The sequence below is a fragment of the Aquarana catesbeiana genome, linkage group LG08 (assembly GCF_042186555.1).
Source record: "Aquarana catesbeiana isolate 2022-GZ linkage group LG08, ASM4218655v1, whole genome shotgun sequence".
Lineage (NCBI taxonomy): Eukaryota > Metazoa > Chordata > Amphibia > Anura > Ranidae > Aquarana > Aquarana catesbeiana.
In genome coordinates this window covers 143918370-143938915 of record NC_133331.1, presented here as the reverse complement: position 1 = coordinate 143938915, position 20546 = coordinate 143918370, and the positions used below count along the sequence as shown (strand labels likewise).

General features: G+C 41.5%; 1 protein-coding gene across 1 annotated transcript in view; it reads right to left on the bottom strand.

The window, feature by feature from the left end:
* Positions 1-13381, bottom strand: part of LOC141105307 (uncharacterized) — a 59246-nt gene extending 45865 nt beyond the window's left edge. The window contains exons 1-3 of the mRNA XM_073595181.1: positions 13187-13381; positions 8600-8745; positions 4136-4240 (exon numbers count right to left, since the gene is read on the bottom strand). Of these exons, the coding sequence (XP_073451282.1) occupies positions 4136-4240; positions 8600-8745; positions 13187-13312 (377 nt within the window). The 5' untranslated portion in view covers positions 13313-13381. The remainder of the gene's footprint in view (positions 1-4135; positions 4241-8599; positions 8746-13186) is intronic.
* Between the last annotated feature and the right edge of the window lie 7165 nt (positions 13382-20546).

Sequence of the window (20546 nt, the reverse complement as noted above, 5' to 3'; positions counted from 1 at the left end):
TTGGTAAAAAAATGTGCAATTAGCGTATATTGATTGGTTTGCGTAAAAGTTATAGCGTCTACAAAATAGGGGATATATTTATGCCATTTTTATTATAATTTTTTTTTTTTACTAGTAATGGCGGTGATCTGCGATTTTTAGCAGGACCCGATATTGCGGCAGACAGATCGGACACTTTTGACACTTTTTTGGGACCACTGACATTTATACAGCGATCAGAGCTAAAAATAGCCACTGATTAATGTATAAATGTCACTGGCAGGGAAGTGGTTAACTCTAGAGAGCGATCAAGGGGTTAAATGTGTGTCCTACGGAGGTGTTTCTAACTGTGAGGGGATGGGACTGTCTGGAAGAGGAAACATATCGCTGTTCATAACCAGTATGAACAGCAGATCTGTCTCCTCTCTCCTGACAGAAAGGAGATCTGTCTGTTTACATTGACAGATCCCCATTCTGTCTCTCTCAGGAGCGATCGCGAGTGCCTGGTGGACATCGCGGCCGCCAGGCACGCGCATCGGCTCTGTCGTCGTGCCCCCTAGTGGTCTTAAAGCAGCCGACGTAGGGCTATGGCGATTTGCCCAGGGGAGCCAACTTAAGTGGTTGATAAAGTGAAATTTATTGACCTGAGTTCCACTTTAAAGTGATTGTAATTGCAATTATTTTATAAAATAACAAACAGGTTTATACTTACCTGCTATGTGAAATAGAAATGGAGTGGCCCTGAACCTCCTCTTCTTGGGCCATCTGCTGGTCCTCCTGGATCTTACTTTTTTTGGTATGCCACCATAGAAAGCTCCTTCCTTTTGTGGCACACCTATGGGCAAAATCCTAAGCCGTGCTGTCTATGTCAATTGACACAGAAAGAGCTGCTTGTCCCCACCCCCAGCTTCATCTTCACAGGATTTGGCTAACAGCAGCTGGAGCCAAAAGCTGTGAGACTGAAAAGTGAGAGGAGAGAGCTGTTGCAGACAGGCACAGAGCTGGATCGAGTGAGGACTCGGGTAAGTATTTTGGGGGGCAGTACTTTTACCTAAACATTTTTTACCTTAATGCAGGAAATGCATTAATGTAAACAATGTTTATGCTTTAAAGCAACTTTAACCTTGTTTTTCTTCACAGGACAACAAAGAAATAAGTTCTGTTCACCCTTCACACCCAACCAGCTTCTTTCTATGTGGCTGACATATGCAGCTAGGTCCCATCTGTAAATACAGGGCATACAGTACATCACGTTATGTTCAGCCCAAACAACATACTATTCGTTTACATGGATTCTGATCCTAGACCTTTCCTCTGCATCCTCCTGGTCACTGCACACATTAACCCCTTCACATCTGGAGAAATCTCACATAGGCCTATATTTCACTCATGGTCCAGATAGAAGATCACAAGTCCACCTGGGGCTCATGGAACATGGCTCGTCCAGTCATGAGGGGATATTCTCTCACCATCAGGTAGAGGACTCCTTTTCCTCCATCACCACCCACTCCAGAGCCGACCAAACTTGCACTAGTATATATATTTTCATTCCCGCAGGCATTGGCTGTACTCTGTACTGAGGCTCTTTGTTACAGCAAACCTTCTTTTACCGATCACAAATTTCACAGTACGGTCTATTTCATTGGTAATGCAAGGTTCCAAATCATGGCATAATGTTTTCCAAATAATGGCAGTTTAGCATATATCAGTTAGTCACATCACTGAATCTGGCTTAACTGTGAGGGAGCAATGAGGTACTCGCAACCTGTAATAAGTCCATGCTCCACTTCCCATTAGATAAAGGCAATGTCCCCCATAGCCCCTCCCCCGAAGTGAAGAGCAGGCCTTGAACCCCTTAACTGTCCTCTATTTTCTGTGGCTTCAGACAATCTCCTCCATCTCCAAAGTTCCTCCTACTTTGTAAAGGGGCACCCCACACCAACATTCTACCTGGAGGAGGAGCAACCCTTAAGGGGAAATCTACCGGCCTACACACTAATACTTACCTTTGCCATGTTTCCCGCCCTTCCATTTGCCCAAGGAAGTGTTGAGATTTAAACCCCGTGTGAGCACAGTCAGTGTTTGAGTTTACACAGGGTTAAAGTCCAATATGTGACAGTGTTTGCGCCTAGTGATTGGCAGGTCAGGACCAAGTACTGCATTTTGAGAGGAATATGAGAACTCACATGCTACTTTATACCTGGAATTACTGGGTATACATTCATTATTACTCCCACAGATGAGTGGAAAAGCAGAAATGTGCAGTGTAAAGTAACAGATATTGGAAAAGACAGACTTAATATTATTATATATTCTTCACTTTTTCTAATATTCAAGTGCTGCAGTGGGAAGAGGGAATTACAGTATAAAATATAATGCAACAGGTGAGAATACTGCTTGACTTGACACTTATGCATTACCAGTTCCTACTGTATGATGGCAATTAAGCTACCTACCCGCAACAAAATTCCAAATCGAAATTCGGACATTTTTGTTATTTGGAGATTCGGATCTAACAAATGCCAACAAATTCAAAATAAATATTAACACAACAACAAAATGTATTTGTTTAATTTGGATGTTTAAAGCATCTGAATTAAATGAATGATTCCAAATGATTAGATAATAGCTGGTTGTTAAGGATCGTCCAACCGGCCGCTGCATCCTTAACAGCCATGACTTATTTGCTGTTAGCGGGATTCTCCACTGATAGCAGAATGTAAGCAAACAATGCCGGCTTTAACAAAAAAAAAAAACAAATTTCATGAGGGCCCCCCCCCCATCCATACCAGGCCTCTCTGTGTCTGGTATGGTTTCTAAGATAACCCCACAGCAAATGTTCTTTTTTAAATAGTGTGGGATCCCCTTCAAAATCCATACCGGACCCTTATTCCAGCAGGTCAAGAAATGGTGGGATGAGCCCCCGAACCATACCAGACCACATGCCCTCAACATGGGAGGGGTGCTTTAGGACTGGGGGGGCTTCCCCCCAAAGCACCTTTTCCCCATGTTGAGTACAAAGGCCTGTTCCCCACAACCCTGGCTGGTGGTTGTGGGCTATGTTCTCTGTAGTAAATCCATCATCAATCACGATGAAATCTGCTGATAACCTGAAGATAACAAAAAACTAATTTACCAAAAAAGTGTCAAAAATAAATAAAAACACAAATTTGACAAGTGCTTTATTTGACAAGTACTTTATTAAAAAAATAAACAAAAAAAAAATGTCCCCAGAAGAAAATCCAACATCAATCATGATGCATGCCCACCGCTGACCCCCCCCCAAAAAAAAAAAAAGCAAAAAAAGAGGTCCGCACATGATGCTTGCCTCCTGACGACTGAAACAGCTTCAATTTTCACTGACAGTAAATAAACAAAGGGGCGGGGTCTTGTTTATTTGCCATCGATGGGAGCCAAAGCTATGTCAGTCGCCGGGAGGCAAACGTTGTGTGCGCACCTCTTTTTTTGTTTTTTTTTCTTTTTCGGGTCGGCAGTGGGTGTCCATCATGATTGATGCTGGATTTACTTCTGGGAACATTTTTTGTGTTTTTTTTTATATAAAGGACTTGTCAAAAACTGTTTTTGTGTTTTTATTTATTTTTGACACTTTTTTGGTAAATGAGTAGGGGTACTATACTGATTCACATGGGGGGGCGGGATCTGGGGCTTCCGTATTCCGACAGGCCCCCTGCCTGCAGACCCACACAACCACCGGGCTAGAGCTGTGGGGAAGAGGCCCATGTCCTCATCAACACAGGGACAAGGTGTTTTTGGGCAGAAGCCCTCTGCCCGAAGGCACCCCCCCATGTTCAGGGCATGTGGCCTGGTATGGTTCAGGAGGGGGGCTCACCCTCCCTTTCCTGATTTGCTGGGCTGTATGCTCAGATAAGGTTCTGGTATGGATTTTGGGGGGCACCCCACAGGTTTCTTTTTCAATTTTGGTGTGGGGTTCCCCTCAAAATCCATTACAGACCCAAAGGGCCTGGTATGTATTGAAGGGAATCCCCACACTGTTTCTTTTCATTTTTAAAGTCGGCATTGTTTGTTGACATTCTGCTGCGGTAAATCTGGGAGCAAGCAGACAATTTGGTAAAACTTTCCTTTTAGGTGAGCTTGCTTGATGTTGTATTAAACATTGTACATTCCCATCACTTACTGATTGTTTGATTCCATGATTTTCCTTGTGTGCTCTTTTCCTCTATCATTAACTACTAATCCAAGTAACTCTAGAGCATTGTGCACTTCAGTTTCATTAAGAAATCTAAGATAGAAAAGAAGCGTGATTAATTTTAGGAAACGTCACTGAGATTACTAATAGAACAATCCAACCACCTTTCCTATAATGTTTAGAGGGAAGAAAAGAATATGTGACCGAGATCCATGAATTATATCACTGCTACTTCAACTACTAATACTATTATAACTACTTTTAATAATAATGCTTAAAATAAATACTAATAATATACATTAGGCAACCTCTTCTGGGAGTTGTACATCTGTATAATTTGTACATGCTGTATGTACTGTATAATTCAATAAAGGTTTTAACCTCAGTCAGATACTGATTCTGAACAGAGAAAAGGGTGCAGCTAAGAATATCAAAGGGAACGAGGCCACCATGTGGTTTCTAGGGATAAGCTAAATTGAGAGTTTTTATTTCACTAAAAGTTTGGTGAAATGTCATTTTAGCAAAATGCATTGGAGTAAATGAGGAAGGCAAAATTAAAGTAGCACTATAGGCAAAACTTTTTTTTTCTTTTAATTTTCGATAAAGTAGGGAAGGCTATAACCCCGGTCAGTTTTTTATTTTTCCCATCAGTATCCCATAAGGGAATTTTACCTCCACTTCTTGTCCCATAGCCAAAGCAGGAAGTAGTAAGAGAAAATCCCTGCAAATTAAGAGAATCCCTTGGGACCCCCAGGTCACCAAAGCTAAAGCCCCCCATTGGAAGATTTCCCCTCTATTACTTTTTTGGGGACAACCTTTCCCTTTCAATGATAATGGTAAACAAGACAAATAGAGAGGATGAATCTCCCTAACTGAGGCACAGACAACAATACAAACTTAATAGGTGATCTAATCCCTCTCTGTCCAAAACTAAAAAAGGTTTTGCCTTTAGTTTGGGGTGCATTGACTTTAAATGGCTTATGTGGGTTCCAGAAGCTCATTTAAACTATTTTAGAATTGTTGTGCCAAAAAGTCCCATCATTAGTTTACTTTTTTTTTGTTACTAGGGAAAGTACAAATACATACTATGAAGATATATAAGTTAAAAAACAGTAAATCTGACTTTCACTAAACTTTCACCATGAAGATTCACCTGCATTGAATGCTTGGTGAATATCAGATAATCTACTTTTTAACTATAACCCAAAGTCTATTTGTTGTTTCCTCAAAAGAATTTTACAACTTTCACACATTTTCCCAATTAAATCCAAGCAGAAAATGAAAATATGAAATGTTATCCATATCAAACTAAAAGAGCTGCTATGTCAAACATCTGATGTATTGACTAATAGGGTAGATGTGCACGCTCAAAGGGCTGCTGTGCTTAAAACAATGTTGCAAGCATAAATAATATAACTATATGACAAAACATAGCAATATGGCAACTATGCACAAAGCATGCTTTGCAAAGTCAATTTACTGTATGTTGTATTTTTATATCCATTAAAGGCCTGTACACACGGGCTGAATGTTGGGAGACATCAGCCGGTTAAAAAAGAAAAACAACCGAGATTCGGTTCGTGTGTATACCACCCTGTCCAACAGACGGCGGCCATTTGGCCAGGTTCTGTCAGACGAGCATGCTGGAAAACCAGCAGCCGACCGACTCCCAATCAGCGCTCTTAGCTAATGGCAGGGAGTGCTGAGTGGAGTGTTCTGGCGACGGCCTGTCCCCCTGTCAGAACACAACAGCTCAGCAGGGGAGATTGCCGTACTAACTTCGCATAGTTAGTACAGCGGTTCAGACCAGCTGGATTGAATGAAAAAAAAAAAACTCATAGTGTGTAACAGGCTTAAATCTTATCTGACTTTTGATGATTCTAAGGACCAGCTCCCTGGGTACCAAATCTGATACACTTAGGACCCTTTTCCACTGAATTTTCTTGGCACATTTTTTACAAGGTAGGTCATTGGGTCTTTTTGTAGCTCTCCTCAATTTCCCAGCCTGGAACTGGTATGCAGAATGTGATAACACATTGTGAGTTTGTACACACAGACTTGGGCCAATTTAGACAGGAGCCAATTAGTCTTCCAGCATGTCTTTGGAGTGTGTGAGGAAACTGAAATACCTCAAAGAAACACGCACAATCACTGAACAAACATGCAAACTCCATGAATATACAATGATAAGGCATACCTAGAGCGTGTCAGAACTTAGGTGGACTCACTAACACACTTTACTAGACTGATTTGTGTTTAATAATAACAATGAACAGTGCCAAAAAATGACAGTATTAAGATCCAAATTACATCTACCTTTATGAGATATATCTGGACAATTTAGGGAGATCAGTGAAGGGATATAAAAAGAGAAAAGACACCAGTGAAAGGAGATCTGTGTGTTTAGAGGGAAGGGAGACGTCTCTAGATGTGCTTTGACTGACAGGTATAGATCAATGATAAAAATGTATTTTAAATGATAAAAATGTAATAAATACAAAGCAAATTATTGGGTACAAAAGAACAATTGACTTAAAACTAATTTGTTGAGAAAATAAGCTAGGTCCCAGTTGCCACACAAATTACCAGGCCTGCATTAAATACACAACACTGGAACAGGGCAGAGTGAATAGGCCCTAAATGAGAAAAAAAGAGTTTTTTATTTGGTAAAATGTGGTAATTTTGTAGTGAAATCAACTGTGTCTAAAGCATGTCATTCATTTTTAGTGGCTTCCAAAAAACTGCTTGTGGTCTACTGATTTCCAAAAATGATGTTCCTTATTCATAGATTTTGCCAAAAGACATTCTAAACAAAGGTCTACACGGTAACTTATTTCCTTCTGTCAAGGAAGGTTTGATTTCTGCATAACTGTACTCTAATACAGCTGGACCTGATGATGGAAGGAAAAAACCTATTGACAATTTGAATTATGGGGGTGTCCATTGGGATGTGTATTATGTTGTGTTTAGAGATGGATCAAAGTTTTCATGTTTTAATGAACCTTTGATTTTCTTACTTCACCAGACATGTTTCATAGCTGAACCTTGTCATTTCCTCAGTTTAAAAGTGATACACAGATGTTCCAAACTTCCTGGTTGTTTTGTATTCACCAGTATGTGTCTGTGTGGAGTGCTAAACTTGATGTCTTTCTGTATCATTTGTAAAGGAATGGTCCGAACAAAACTGGCAATTCTATATTTAGTAGATGCTGGGGAGTTTAACCACTTAATTTTTTTACATCTCTAAAGGATTCTCTTACAAATCTTCAGTTGCTTTCCTTGGTCTGTACACATGCTGTGGCCTTTAATGAAGGGTTCATACTCTCCCTGTTGGATTTAAATGTTATCCCTTGCAAACTCTCCAGCAGACAAGAATAGAGTTGTAAATATGACAGGATCTCTCTCTGTTGAAATACGAAAGGTATAAGAAGCCAGGATCTGACTCCACCGGAATAAACCTATAACTAAATCACCAATTTTGAGTGCACTGACTCTTTAAAGAAGAAGTCTCATTACAAATGTTATTTTTTTGCTTCTGCTCCCCAGGTCACAAAATGCATTTAGCACTTTATCCTGTTCCTCTAGATTGTGTTATTGCTGGGATAGCCACACCCCCCCCCCCCCCCCCTTACTGCTGTCTGAGCTCCATCTAGTAGACAAATATTTAATTAGCTGTGATTGACAGCACTTGTCTTGGGAACTAGGCACTCCCCTGAACTTCATCATCACTAGGTATGCAGAGGGAGGGGGTGTGTCCATTTCCCTGTTTCACCCCTTCTGTCTTTTCCTTGGTCTCCAGGACGCAGACAGCTGGGCCACACAGCATCATTGGTTGCTAAGATGCAGACTTCTGGGCTACATAGCGTCATTGGTTGCTAGGACACTGATGATCGGGCTGCACAGCATAATTGGTTAGAAGGATGCAGGTAGTTGGGTGGCACAGCATTACGCTTTTTTCCATGGTGCAGGTGGCCAGCTGCCTGCACTACAAAAGCCAAAGAGGCTATGTGGCTTGCCTGCCTGCATCCTAGCAATCGATGATGCTGTGTGGCCCAACTACCTGTGTCCTAGTAACCAACGACACTGTACAGCCTGGCTGCCTACATCCTAGTGAACAATGAAAGGACAGAAGGGGAAGAACAGAAGAACTAGTTGGGAACCATCTAACTAACATGCCCCCTTCCACAAGCACCCTACTGAACAGAGGTCAATGGCAACTAAGCTAATTGTTAGTTATGTCCACAAATCAGACTTCCATCAGGGATAGAGCAGATTTCCTTCATTGGAGAGTCTAATATAGTATTTAGACATGAATATATGGACCTGTGTTTAATTTTGTAATGCTTATGAGAGTTCTTTAAGTTTGATTCAAGGTGAACAAAGGGACTCTGTGGTCCTGAAAGTGTTGCTATTGTGTATTTACACTTTTTTATTGTTGTGCATTGCACTTACCCAGTGTTACTTGAATTTACACATTTGAAAACAAGCCTTAAATCTTTTGTGTTCTTTGTTGATGACCATGTTTCTGTATTTTCGACCGAATTTGACATGGCAGCTATTTGATGTCCATTCCCCCATTCTTGAAGAGCTGCCAACAGCTGAGATGAAGAAGAGAATCAGTAGTATAGAATAGAATGATAAGCAACTCTGAGATAAAATTATAGCATGTTGAATGTCATTATGGAGTTCCACGACCAGGGTTCCTTCCCTGTTAATGTTATTTTAATTCTAATTTAGCTAAATTGATAAAAAGATTTTTAATATACAAGTTTTAATTAACAAAACAAGCACTTTTTGCTTTATTGTTTTCAACAAATATAGGCATAAGCATTTTTATGAACAACTATTCAATAATATAAAATACATCATAAAAAAAAAGTGAAAATTACTTCTGCTCTACTATATAAGTTAATGCACATGTGAATAGTTGGCGCTTAACACAGATTGTGTTCCCACAAAGATAAATAGCAAAATTAAAATAGTGAAGCGCAACCACCCTCAGCTGAGCAGCAGGGTGTATTAATGAGTCAATTAGGTGAAAATAATCAAAATTGAAAACAATCTATATAATCTAGCAATATGCAAAGAAAATGTCCATATATATAAATATATATATATATATATATATATATATATATATATATATATATATATATATATATATATATATATAGTGATTGTTGCTAGTAGATTCAAGACATTAAATCCAAAAGAAAAACTCTTCTCAGTAGGGCTGTTGATGATTAAAATTTTTGTGTTCAATTAATCGATTTTTTTTTAATCGATTAATTTTGATTAATTATAATGCACATACAGATCCAACTACTTTTAGCTGACGTCATTCGTAGCTCCTCCCCCGTACGCGTTACGTTCAATCAGAACTTCCTTAGAACTTCCTCAGCGGGGCTGGGCTACGGCCTCACCCTACATTCTATTTAAATAGCACCGTTGTGCATCAGGAGGACCGATGGAGAGCAAGAGACATCCATCACCTGCTGAGACAGCAAAGTGTCAGCTCTTTGGAAAAAAAGTGCCCTCATCATAAATGTTTCTTGATTGCTGGATAACAAATCAATGTCAGTTCATTGTCAAACTGACTTACAGCCAGGAAAGCCCTCAGATATGTTGATTTTCATAGCCAAGTCCAGGATTTACATAGATGTTTATCTGAATACTTTGACCAGTGAGATCAATCAAATCGTTAGGATCTGTCTTCCTCAATTTATGATTTCAGGGACATCGACGTCACCAGACTCCTCCCCCCTTCCCTTCATTAGCAGACAGAGGCACTTGGGGAAGGGGGGAGGAGTCCGGAGACATTGATGTCTGTGACGTCACCGGATCTCTGACGGAACTCCCTGAAGACCCGGAAGCCGGCGGAGAGGTGAGTGCTGATCAAAAGAATTTTGATCGATCAAAAAAATTAACGATTAATCGAGAAATTAATCTTTCATTTTCCCAGCCCTACTTCTCAGTGCACATGTCTATATCTTCACAAGTGATGAATCCAAAATAAGTGATCAAGCACATCACCGTGTCCTGCACCGTGTGCTCACCTCCCATGAAGACCCACCATAGGGTCTAATGGCACCTTCCCCTCAGGGGTATAAATCCAGCAATCTGTTGTTCCTCTGTCCTCATAAGAGCTCCCAATCACTCAGATGCTGTTCCTCGCAGTTACAGTATATGTCGTAAGGGCAGGAAAAAACTTAATATAGTGTTTTACCATTTAAAAACAACTTTTAATAAAACCACAGTAAAGAACTCACATTTACAGATGCACTGTCCTGGTACATGCTGGTAAAGCGCTTGTATGATAAAGATGGGCAATTCTTTGAGGTGTTTCCTCACTGTACTTGTGACTACATCAAGAGGACCTCTTGATATAGTCACAAGTACAGTGAGGAAACACGTCGAGACGGAGCCTGTGACATCATTACATCCATCTAGGAAGCAGTTCACAAGCCGCTGGGGACACAGGGCCGAGGATCTGCGGATATTTCAGTGATCCAGGGATTGTCCATCTTTATCATACAAGCGCTTTACCTGCATGCACCAGGACAGTGCATCTGTAAATGTAAGTTCTTTACTGTGGTTTTATTAAGAGTTGTTTTTAAGCGGTAAAACACTATGTTGAGTTTTTTCCTGCCCTTATGACATATAACTATGAGGAACAGCATCTGAGTGATTGGAAGTTCTTATGAGGATAGAGGAACAACAGATTGCTGGATTTATACCCCTGAGGGGAAGGTGCCATTAGACCCTATGTTGGGTCTTTATGTGAAGTGAGCACATATAGAGACCCGTGGAGGACACAGTGGTGTGCTTGATCACTTATTTTGGATCTGTCACTTATGAAGATATAGACACATATATATGGAAATTTTCTTTGTATATTGCTATATTATATAGATTGTTTTCACTTTTGATCATTTTCACCTAATTGACTCATTAATACACCCTGCTGCTCAGCTGGGGGTGGTTGCGCTTCACTATTTTAATTTTGCTAAAATACATCATATTTGTATTATGTCAGCTGTCAATTGAGTTTTTATTTTATCACTACTTGTAGGTTATGACTGCTTTTATATTGAGATGGCTACAGGAAGTGTACTAAGTGAAAGGGAGGGTTAATGTCAAGGTAAGTGCAATGATTAAGGTTACAAGGAGGGGTTAGTGTTAGGGTTATAGAGCGGATTAGTGTGAGGGTTTGTGTAAAGGTTAAGGTTACAGGGAGCATTAATGTTATGGTTATAGAGGGGGCCAGTGTGAGGGTTTGTGTTAAGGTTAAGGTTACAGGGAGAATTAGTGTTAGGGTTATAGAGAGGGCTAGTGTGAGGGTTTGTGTTAAGGTTTAGGTTACAGGGAGGATTCATGTTAGGGTTATAGAGGAGGCTAGTGTGAGGGCTTGTGTTAAGGTTAAGGTTACAGGGAGAATTAGTGTTATGCCCCGTACACACGGTCGGACTTTGTTCGGACATTCCGACAACAAAATCCTAGGATTTTTTCCGACGGATGTTGGCTCAAACTTGTCTTGCATACACACGGTCACACAAAGTTGTCGGAAAATCCGATCGTTCTAAACGCGGTGACGTAAAACACGTACGTCGGGACTATAAACGGGGCAGTGGCCAATAGCTTTCATCTCTTTATTTATTCTGAGCATGCGTGGCACTTTGTCCGTCGGATTTGTGTACACACGATCGGAATTTTCGACAACGGATTTTGTTGTCGGAAAATTTTATCTCCTGCTGTCCAACTTTGTGTGTCGGAAAATCCGATGGAAAATGTCCGATAGAGCCCACACACGGTCGGAATTTCCGACAACACGCTCCGATCGGACATTTTCCATCGGAAAATCCGACCGTGTGTACGGGGCATATGGGTTATAAAGAGGGCTAGTGTGAGGGTTTGTGTTAAGGTTACAGGGAGGATTCATGTTAGAGTTATAGAGGGGGCTAGTGGGAGGGGTTGTGTTAAGGTTACAAGGAGGATTAGTGTTAGGGTTATTGGAGGATTAGTGTAAGGGTTAGAGTTAAATAGAGGATTATTGTAAGAGTTACAGGGAGATTTATTGTGGGGGTTTGTGTAAAGGTTAGGGTCACAGGAAGGATTAGTGTTAGCATTATAGGGAGGGTTAGTGTAAGGTTTAGCGTTATAAAGAAGATTAGTGTTAGGGTTAGAAGGAAGATAGGGAGATTTGAGACCCTTCTTTGTGTTTCTAGTTCTTTAGGAACTGCTTTATACAAATCATTTGCTATTTTGCTAATTTTTTTCCAGTATTAGTACCTAGTCTAGAGATTAAAGCAAATCTATGGTCAACATTCAAAATCATATATTAATTTACACATTGTATTTGAATTATTACTCTATTAATCTGAATAATCTTGTTCCTTAATGTACTTGAGAACATCCCAACACATTTAAGGCTTCATGTATACATAGCCTACCTTGACCACCACCATGAGAAAACGAAAAAATATGGCAAAATTGCGCCATGATTTTACTGCGATTTTGCCGTGCTTTGCGGCTGGCGGTCAAAATGTTCCTATCCTGAGGGCAATTCTTCCGCATTCAGGAGAGGGAGGTTGAGGGAAGTTGAAGCTCCCCTAACCACAGCAGCTCCTAAACTCTGGTAAAATTATATGTGTACATGGACACATAGGCTTTTATGGAGTTGAGTTTAGGAGCTTTGGCAAAAAAAATGTCAAAAGCTCCTAAACTCAAGTTTAAGAGCTGTAGTGTACATGAAGCCTAAAGCATTCAGGGAATCCAGGAAGTTGTGGGAAAAGAAGGCCAGCAGGGAGGTTGCACTCATAACATAAAAGGAGATTTTTCAAGTAAACTTACAGTATATTGGATTGTCAAAAAAAAAAATATTGTTTGTATTGTTATTAAAATGATATTGTTATAAAATGAAAGTGTATGCTGTGACCATACATCTCCTTTAAAAATCTGTAACAATAGTCACCTCTTTTTAAATTTTCTTTCTAAATACTATACACAGCACTGAATAATATTTTGATAAGTTATGCATACCTTTTCTCCTGGAACTGGCCTGGGAGTCTGTGTGAATTCAAACAGTAACTTTTCTGCTTGCGTTATTTCAGAAGAAGACGTTTTTTTAACAGTTTTCTTCTTTAATTTCTTTTTAGCTGCCAGCATTTTGGTTGTCACAAACTCTTTACACACACATAGACTGCAATGTTTGTTTGCATTTCTATTGGCAACCAGCAAGGAAAGGAAAAGACAGCTGCAAAGCCAATAAGCATCCACTAGATGGCAGAAAGAGACTGTGGGTTTCACACTTTTATACTTCTCAGTGAGAATCAGTATGCTGCAATAATTACCTACTGTGTACTGATATCTATCTATCTATCTATCTATCTATCTATCTATCTATCTATCTATCTGTCTATCTGTCTATCTGTCTGTCTGTCTGTCTGTCTGTCTGTCTGTCTGTCTGTCTGTCTGTCTGTCTTATAGTGCCATTGTTATTCTTCCCATCTGAACATGCACGTTGTTTGTCTGTCATTCAGATCTACTGGTTTCAAAACTTTCTATGTCACTGACCTGAGGTCAACATGCTGATCAGAGTTTACAGCTGTTGTCTGACCTCATTTCCAGCCTGCTTGTAGGTCAGTGACTCAAAGAGCTTAAGACCAGCCATACATTACAGGGTTGAAGGAAAGAAAATATCTTGATTCCCCCATCAGTACAGTCAGTGTTGATGAGGGAATTTCCTCCGCAGTGCTATTGTGCTTTGCCGGCAGGGAGCACAGAGAGCCTTACCCACTGGCAGAAAACAATCATCACTGTGGGCTGCTATAGCAGTAGTGATCGGGTGACAATAACCTGATAGGCTGGTTGTACTGAAGTTGATAGATGGATCGACTTCAATACAACCAGCCTGCCTATAGATGGATTGAAATTTAGTTGGTTTCTGCTGAACCAGACACATTTTTAACTGCCTATGGCAGCTTAACTAACTTAGTGATTAGATAATGTACACTCATCAAAGTAAAGGTTTTCTTTACAAAGTGAATGTTTACTTCCCTTAGGAAGTAAGGTGAAACTGTCCCTTTAAAGCATGAATAACAGCACTGTGCTGCTGTAATGTAATTGATCCCTTTCTATGTTCTAAAATACCTGGTTGATCCAGCCTGTTCTTGTGTTCCCCTATGTGAACTGACCATGGCTGCTGATCCATGATACCGTGGTCAGTTTACATGTCTCCATCATCCAGCTGTGTTTTCTGAGTATCTCCCCTCTCCCCCTCCCTCCCTGCCTGTCATTTTGAGTCTGTATAATGAGAGCCAATCTCCTCCCCGCCCCTCCCCTCTCCTCCTGCTTCTATTCCGCTGCAATACATAACCACATTACTTGTATCCTCTCTGTTTTACGAAGCTATAAAGTACTGTGTGTCAGTTTTTTTTTAATTATAATCCCAAATACCTTCTTTCACAGCGCCGCTCTGCAGTCACATGACCTCCCTCTGCTGGCCAGCTGACATCAGAGAGGAATCCCAGCCTCTTCCAATGCTCTCCTTGGATCAGGTAAGGAGAGTGGAGGGAGGTCACCTGACCGCAGAGCAGCATTGTGAAAAAAGGAATTTGGGATAATAATTAAAAAAAACTGTCACACAGTACTTTATAGCTAGCTAAAACAGATGGGATACAAGTAATGGGGTTATGTGACTTCACAACCACTTTAATTCTTCTAGGTACACTTGCACACAGTTTTTGAAGGGACTCCGCTGGTAGGTTGTTTCAAACATCTTGGAAAACTAACCACAGATCTTCTCTAGATGTAGGCTGCCTTCTGTCTCTTCATGTTATCCCAGACAGACTCAATGATATTGAGATTCAAGACTCCTTGTTTTTTTTTTTTTAATGCTGAAGTTTCTGTTTAACCGCTTTCTGACCGCCTCGCGCAGCTATACTGCGGCAGAAGGGCACGTACAGGCAGATTATCGTACCTATACATTGCCCTTTAAGAGGTTTTAAAGGCATGAGCGCCCACCGGGAGCTCCATGAACGTGATCGTCTCACAGTGAGGAAGAACGGGGTATTGCTAATATAAACAAACATTTCCCCATTCTGCCTAATGACACTGACAATGATCACCACTCCCTGTAATCGGGACACACAGCCCCCCCCCACAGTTAGAATCCCTCCCTAGGACACACTTAACCCCTACAGCGCCACCTAGTGGTTAACCCCTTCACTGCCAGTCACATTTACACAGTAATCAATGCATTTTAAATCACACTGATTGCTGTATGAATGTGAATGGTCCCAAAATAGCGCCAAAAGTGTCCGATCTGTTCGCCTTAATGCCGCAATCACGATAAAAATCGCTGATCACCACCATTACTAGTAAAAAGAAAAATATTAATAAAAATGCCATAAAACTATCCCCTATTTTGTAGACGCTATAACTTTTGCGCCAACCAATCGATAAATGCTTATTGCAATTTTTTTTACCAAAAATATGTAGAAGACTACGTATCGGCCTAAACTGAGGAAAAAAAAAAATTTTTTATTTATCTTTAAGAGCCCTTGCACACTGGGGCGGGGGGCGGCGTCGGCGGTAAAACGCCGCTATTATTAGCGGCGTTTTACCGTCGGTATGCGGGCGCTAGCGGGGCGGTTTTACCCCCCGCTAGCGGCCGAGAAAGGGTTAAATACCACCGCAAAGCGCCTCTGCAGAGGCGCTTTGCCGGCCGTATAGCCGCGCCGTCCCATTGATTTCAATGGGCAGGAGCGGTAAGGGAGCGGTATACACACCGCTCCTTCACCGCTCCGAAGATGCTGCTAGCAGGACTTTTTTTACCGTCCTGCCAGCGCATCGCTCCAGTGTGCAAGCCCTCGGGGCTTTCACACTGGAATGAAAGCAGCGGCACTTTCGGGGCGGTTTGCAGGCGCTATTATTAGCGCAATAGCGCCTGCAAACCGCCCCAGTGTGCAAGGGCTCTTAGGGATATTTATTATAGCAAAAAGTAAAAAATAATGCGTTTTTTTCAAAATTGTCGCTATTGTTTTGTTTATAGTGCAAAAAATAAAAACCGCAGAGGCGATCAAATACCATCAAAAGAAAGCTCTATTTGTGGGGAAAAAAAGGACGTCAATTTTGTTTGGGAGCCATGTCGCACATCCACGCAATTGTCAGTTAAAGCGACGCAGTGCCGAATCGCAAAAAGTGCTCTGGTCTTTGGCCAGCCAAATGGTCTGGGGCTTAAGTGGTTAATGATATTTGCTGGACCTTGCAGCTTCCTCTCAGTTATGGCAGAGTATCTCTCGCTAACTTTCAATTATATTCTTGGGTGGCTGCCATACTCAACTCCTACTCTAGACTTAGTAATCTTGTCTTTCAAGATCTGCATGCTCACCCTGCGCTTAACAGGTTGATGAAAACAACTATCCTAGTATGGAATAAAGCTAGAATCAAATTCCACTCCAAAGAGGTTTTTTCACCGCACATTCCTTTGTGGGGCAATCTGACTCTCCCTCATTTTTAGAGTATCCCTTACTCTGGGTAGTGGGCCACTAGAGGTGTGGTAAACCTAAAACATATAGTTGTCGGGGGGTTGTCTTAGGACCTTTTCTGGTCTTAAATATTAATTTAGGCTGGGTTCAAACCATTGCGAATTGGATGCGGGTTCCCCGCAGGTGAAGGTGGCTAGTGGGGTTAATGGGGAGGGAGGAGGGGTAAGTCAGGATTATCAGGTAGGAAGATGGGTTGATACAGTTAGAGGGAGTGGTAGGGGCTCACAGAAAAGCCCTGGGTTTGAGCACCTAACAGATTTGTCAAGTTGGGTGAAGATGTGGGGTTATCAAGTTAAGAGGTGGCAGTCCTAGATGTCACTGCTCCCCCTAACAGCTAGGAGAGCAGCCCATCTATTAGGGGTGGTGAGGGGAGTGCAGGTAGGCCTAGATAGTTGGTGGTAATAGGGGATTCTATAATCAGAAGGACTGATTTGTCGCCAGGATCGCCTCAACCGAATGGTTTGCTGTCTCCCGGATGCCAGGGTTCGGCATGTGGTACTGGTTGATAAATTACTGAGGGGGCTGGGCATGACCCAGCTGTCTTGGTCCATGTTGGAAAAAATTACAGAATATATGGAAGGTGGAGGCTCCTTAAGAACCAATTTAAAGAACTAGGCTGCAAGTTGAAGGGAAAGACCTCAAAGGGGATATTCTCTGAAATACTATGTAACTATGTAACTATATTGTCTGTGCCATGCACAACACAGGAAAGGCAGGGGGGCAGGGGGAGATAGCAGAAAACAAAAACTCATGCGCACAAGTATGCTAATCAGGTGATCTATAGTTTGAAATAGAAAATGTTTCAGGCCTTGCTGCCCTCCAGGATGGGGGTATCCTAACAATCAAAAAAGGAATAAAAGAGAGAGGGCGCACCAGTCTTGTGCATTATCTTTAGAGTTTAAATTTTATTGAGTAACAATATAAAAACTACTCACAAGCATGTCAAAGGAACCACAATTTAAAAAGCCGTTAAGTGATGGCAATTGGTCTGATGGCCACCGCCTCCAGAAGGTGAAGAAGAGGATGCAGGGACCACCGCTGTCTGACGCGTTTCGAAGGATAACCTTCTTCCTCAGAGCCTCGAGATTAGAGAGCTGAATGCATGGCTAAAGACCTGGTGTAAGAAGGAGGGATTTGGGTTTTTAGAGCACTGGGCTGACTTTTCATTGGGGTGCAACCTACAGTGCGGACGGAAAGTATTCAGACCCCCTTAAATTTTTCACGCTTTGTTATATTGCAGCCATTTGCTAAAATAATTTAAGTTCATTTTTTTCCTTAATTAATGTACACACAGCACCCCATATTGACAGAAAAACACAGAATTGTTTTTTTTGCAGATTTATTAAAAAAGAAAAACTGAAATATCACATGGTCCTAAGTATTCAGACCCTTTGCTCAGTATTCAGTAGAAGCACCCTTTTGATCTAATACAGCCATGAGTCTTTTTGGGAAAGATGCAACAAGTTTTTAACACCTGGATTTGGGGATCCTCTGCCATTCCTCCTTGCAGATCCTCTCCAGTTCTGTCAGGTTGGTTGGTAAATGTTGGTGGACAGACATTTTTAGGCCTCTCCAGAGATGCTCAATTGGGTTTAAGTCAGGGCTCTGACCGGGCCATTCAAGAACAGTCACGAAGTTGTTGTGAAGCCACTCCTTCATTATTTTAGCTGTGTGCTTAGAGTCATTGTCTTGTTGGAAGGTAAACCTTAGGCCCAGTCTGAGGTCTTGAGCACTCTGGAGAAGGTTTTCATCCAGGATATCCCTGTACTTGGTCACATTCATCTTTCCCTTGATTGCAACCGGTCGTCCCGTCCCTGCAGCTGAAAAACACCCCCACAGCATGATGCTGCCAACACCATGCTTCACTGTTGGGACTGTATTGGACAGGTGATGAGCAGTGCCTGGTTTTCTCCACACATACCGCTTAGAATTAGGGCCAAAAAGTTTTATCTTGGTCTCATCAGACCAAAGAATCTTATTTCTCACAATCTTGGAGTCCAGGTGTTTTTTAGCAAACTCCATGTGGGCTTTCATGTGTCTTGCACTGAGGAGAGGCTTCTGTCGGGCCACTCTGCCATAAAGCCCCAACTGGTGCAGGGCTGCAGTGATGGTTGACTTTCTACAACTTTCTCCCATCTCCCGACTGCATCTCTGGAGCTCAGCTACAGTGATCTTTGGGTTCTTCCTTACCTCACTCACCAAGGCTCTTCTCCCCCGATAGCTCAGTTTGGCCAGACGGCCAGCTCTAGGAAGGGTTCTGGTCATCCCAAATGTCTTCCATTTAAGGATTATGGAGGCCACTGTGCTCTTAGGAACCTTAAGTGCAGCAGAAATGTTTTTGTAACCTTGGCCAGATTGGCCAGATCTGTGCCTTGCCACAATTCTGTCTCTAAGTCCTTCAGGCAGTTCCTTTGACCTCATGATTCTCATTTGCTCTGACATGCACTGTGAGCTGTAAGGTCTTATGTAGACAGGTGTGTGGCTTTCCTAATCAAGTCCAATCAGTATAATCAAACACAGCTGGACTCAAATGAAGGTGTAGAACCAATCTCAAGGATGATTAGAAGAAATGGACAGCACCTGAGTTTAATATGAGTGTTACAGCAATGGGTTTGAATACTTAGGACCATGTGATATTTCAGCTTTTCTTTTTTAATATATAATAGTGTAGCGCTATGTGTATATATGAATTATAAATCTTATATAACTAAACAGTGAGCAGGAACCTGACCATCCCTTGCGGGGCAAAATAATGTTGAAACGACACTGAGTGATTCAAAATAACACTTGAAATACAGTGAATATTGTAAGTCAATAATAAGAAAATAATATAGTGGGTCTAAGAAACCATACATATGTGGCAAATCAACCAATAAAATCCATAAAACTTGACAAATATATTAATAGTGACTAGTGGAAGACCACCACCAAAAGTCTATGAGGGTTTGAGTGTTGAAAGAATGATGGAAATAAAACTCTCGAGTTTCCTCGTGAACGAAATTGGTCACTTCTGGCAGATGAATAAATAGATAGATAAGGAATCACAGATGGATGGAGGGTCTAAATAGGTGGCGGGACCATCACCGGAGCATCAAAAGAGGCTTACCAGAATCAGGTGACTTGAAAAGACCTACGTCTTACAAGTCTAAAAAAGCTTATTGACCACCAGGTCTGGCAAGATGAATCATCAGATATCCTCAACTTCCAATGGGGGGAGGAGTCTCACCACAGCTTCAAACGTCCCCAAACGGTCCAACAGGCCAAACGGATGTTTCAAATATTCCAGTAGTAGGATGATGTCACTGCTGCAGATGAGTCCCCTCACACACAATAACCTCCAAGCGCACTGTACAGCTAGTAACGGCTGTGTTTCTCCAGGGAGAGCGAGCTCCGGTCCTGGCTATGGACAGTCACAGGGAAAGTCAGTACTAGAGCCGAGAGAATTCACCGACGAGTGACGAGACAAGGCTGCCGTCTGCCCGTGCTGGGCAGACGGCAGCCTTGTCTCGTCACTCTTGGTGATTCATCTTGCCAGACCTGGTGGTCAATAAGCTTTTTTAGACTTGTAAGACGTAGGTCTTTTCAAGTCACCTGATTCTGGTAAGCCTCTTTTGATGCTCCGGTGATGGTCCCGCCACCTATTTAGACCCTCCATCCATCTGTGTTTCCTTATCTATCTATTTATTCATCTGCCAAAAGTGACCAATTTTGTTCACGAGGAAACTCAGGAGTTTTATTTCAATCATTCTTTCAACACTCAAACCCTCATAGACTTTTGGTGGTGGTCTTCCACTAGTCACTATTAATATATTTGTCAAGTTTTATGGATTTTATTGGTTGATTTGCCACAT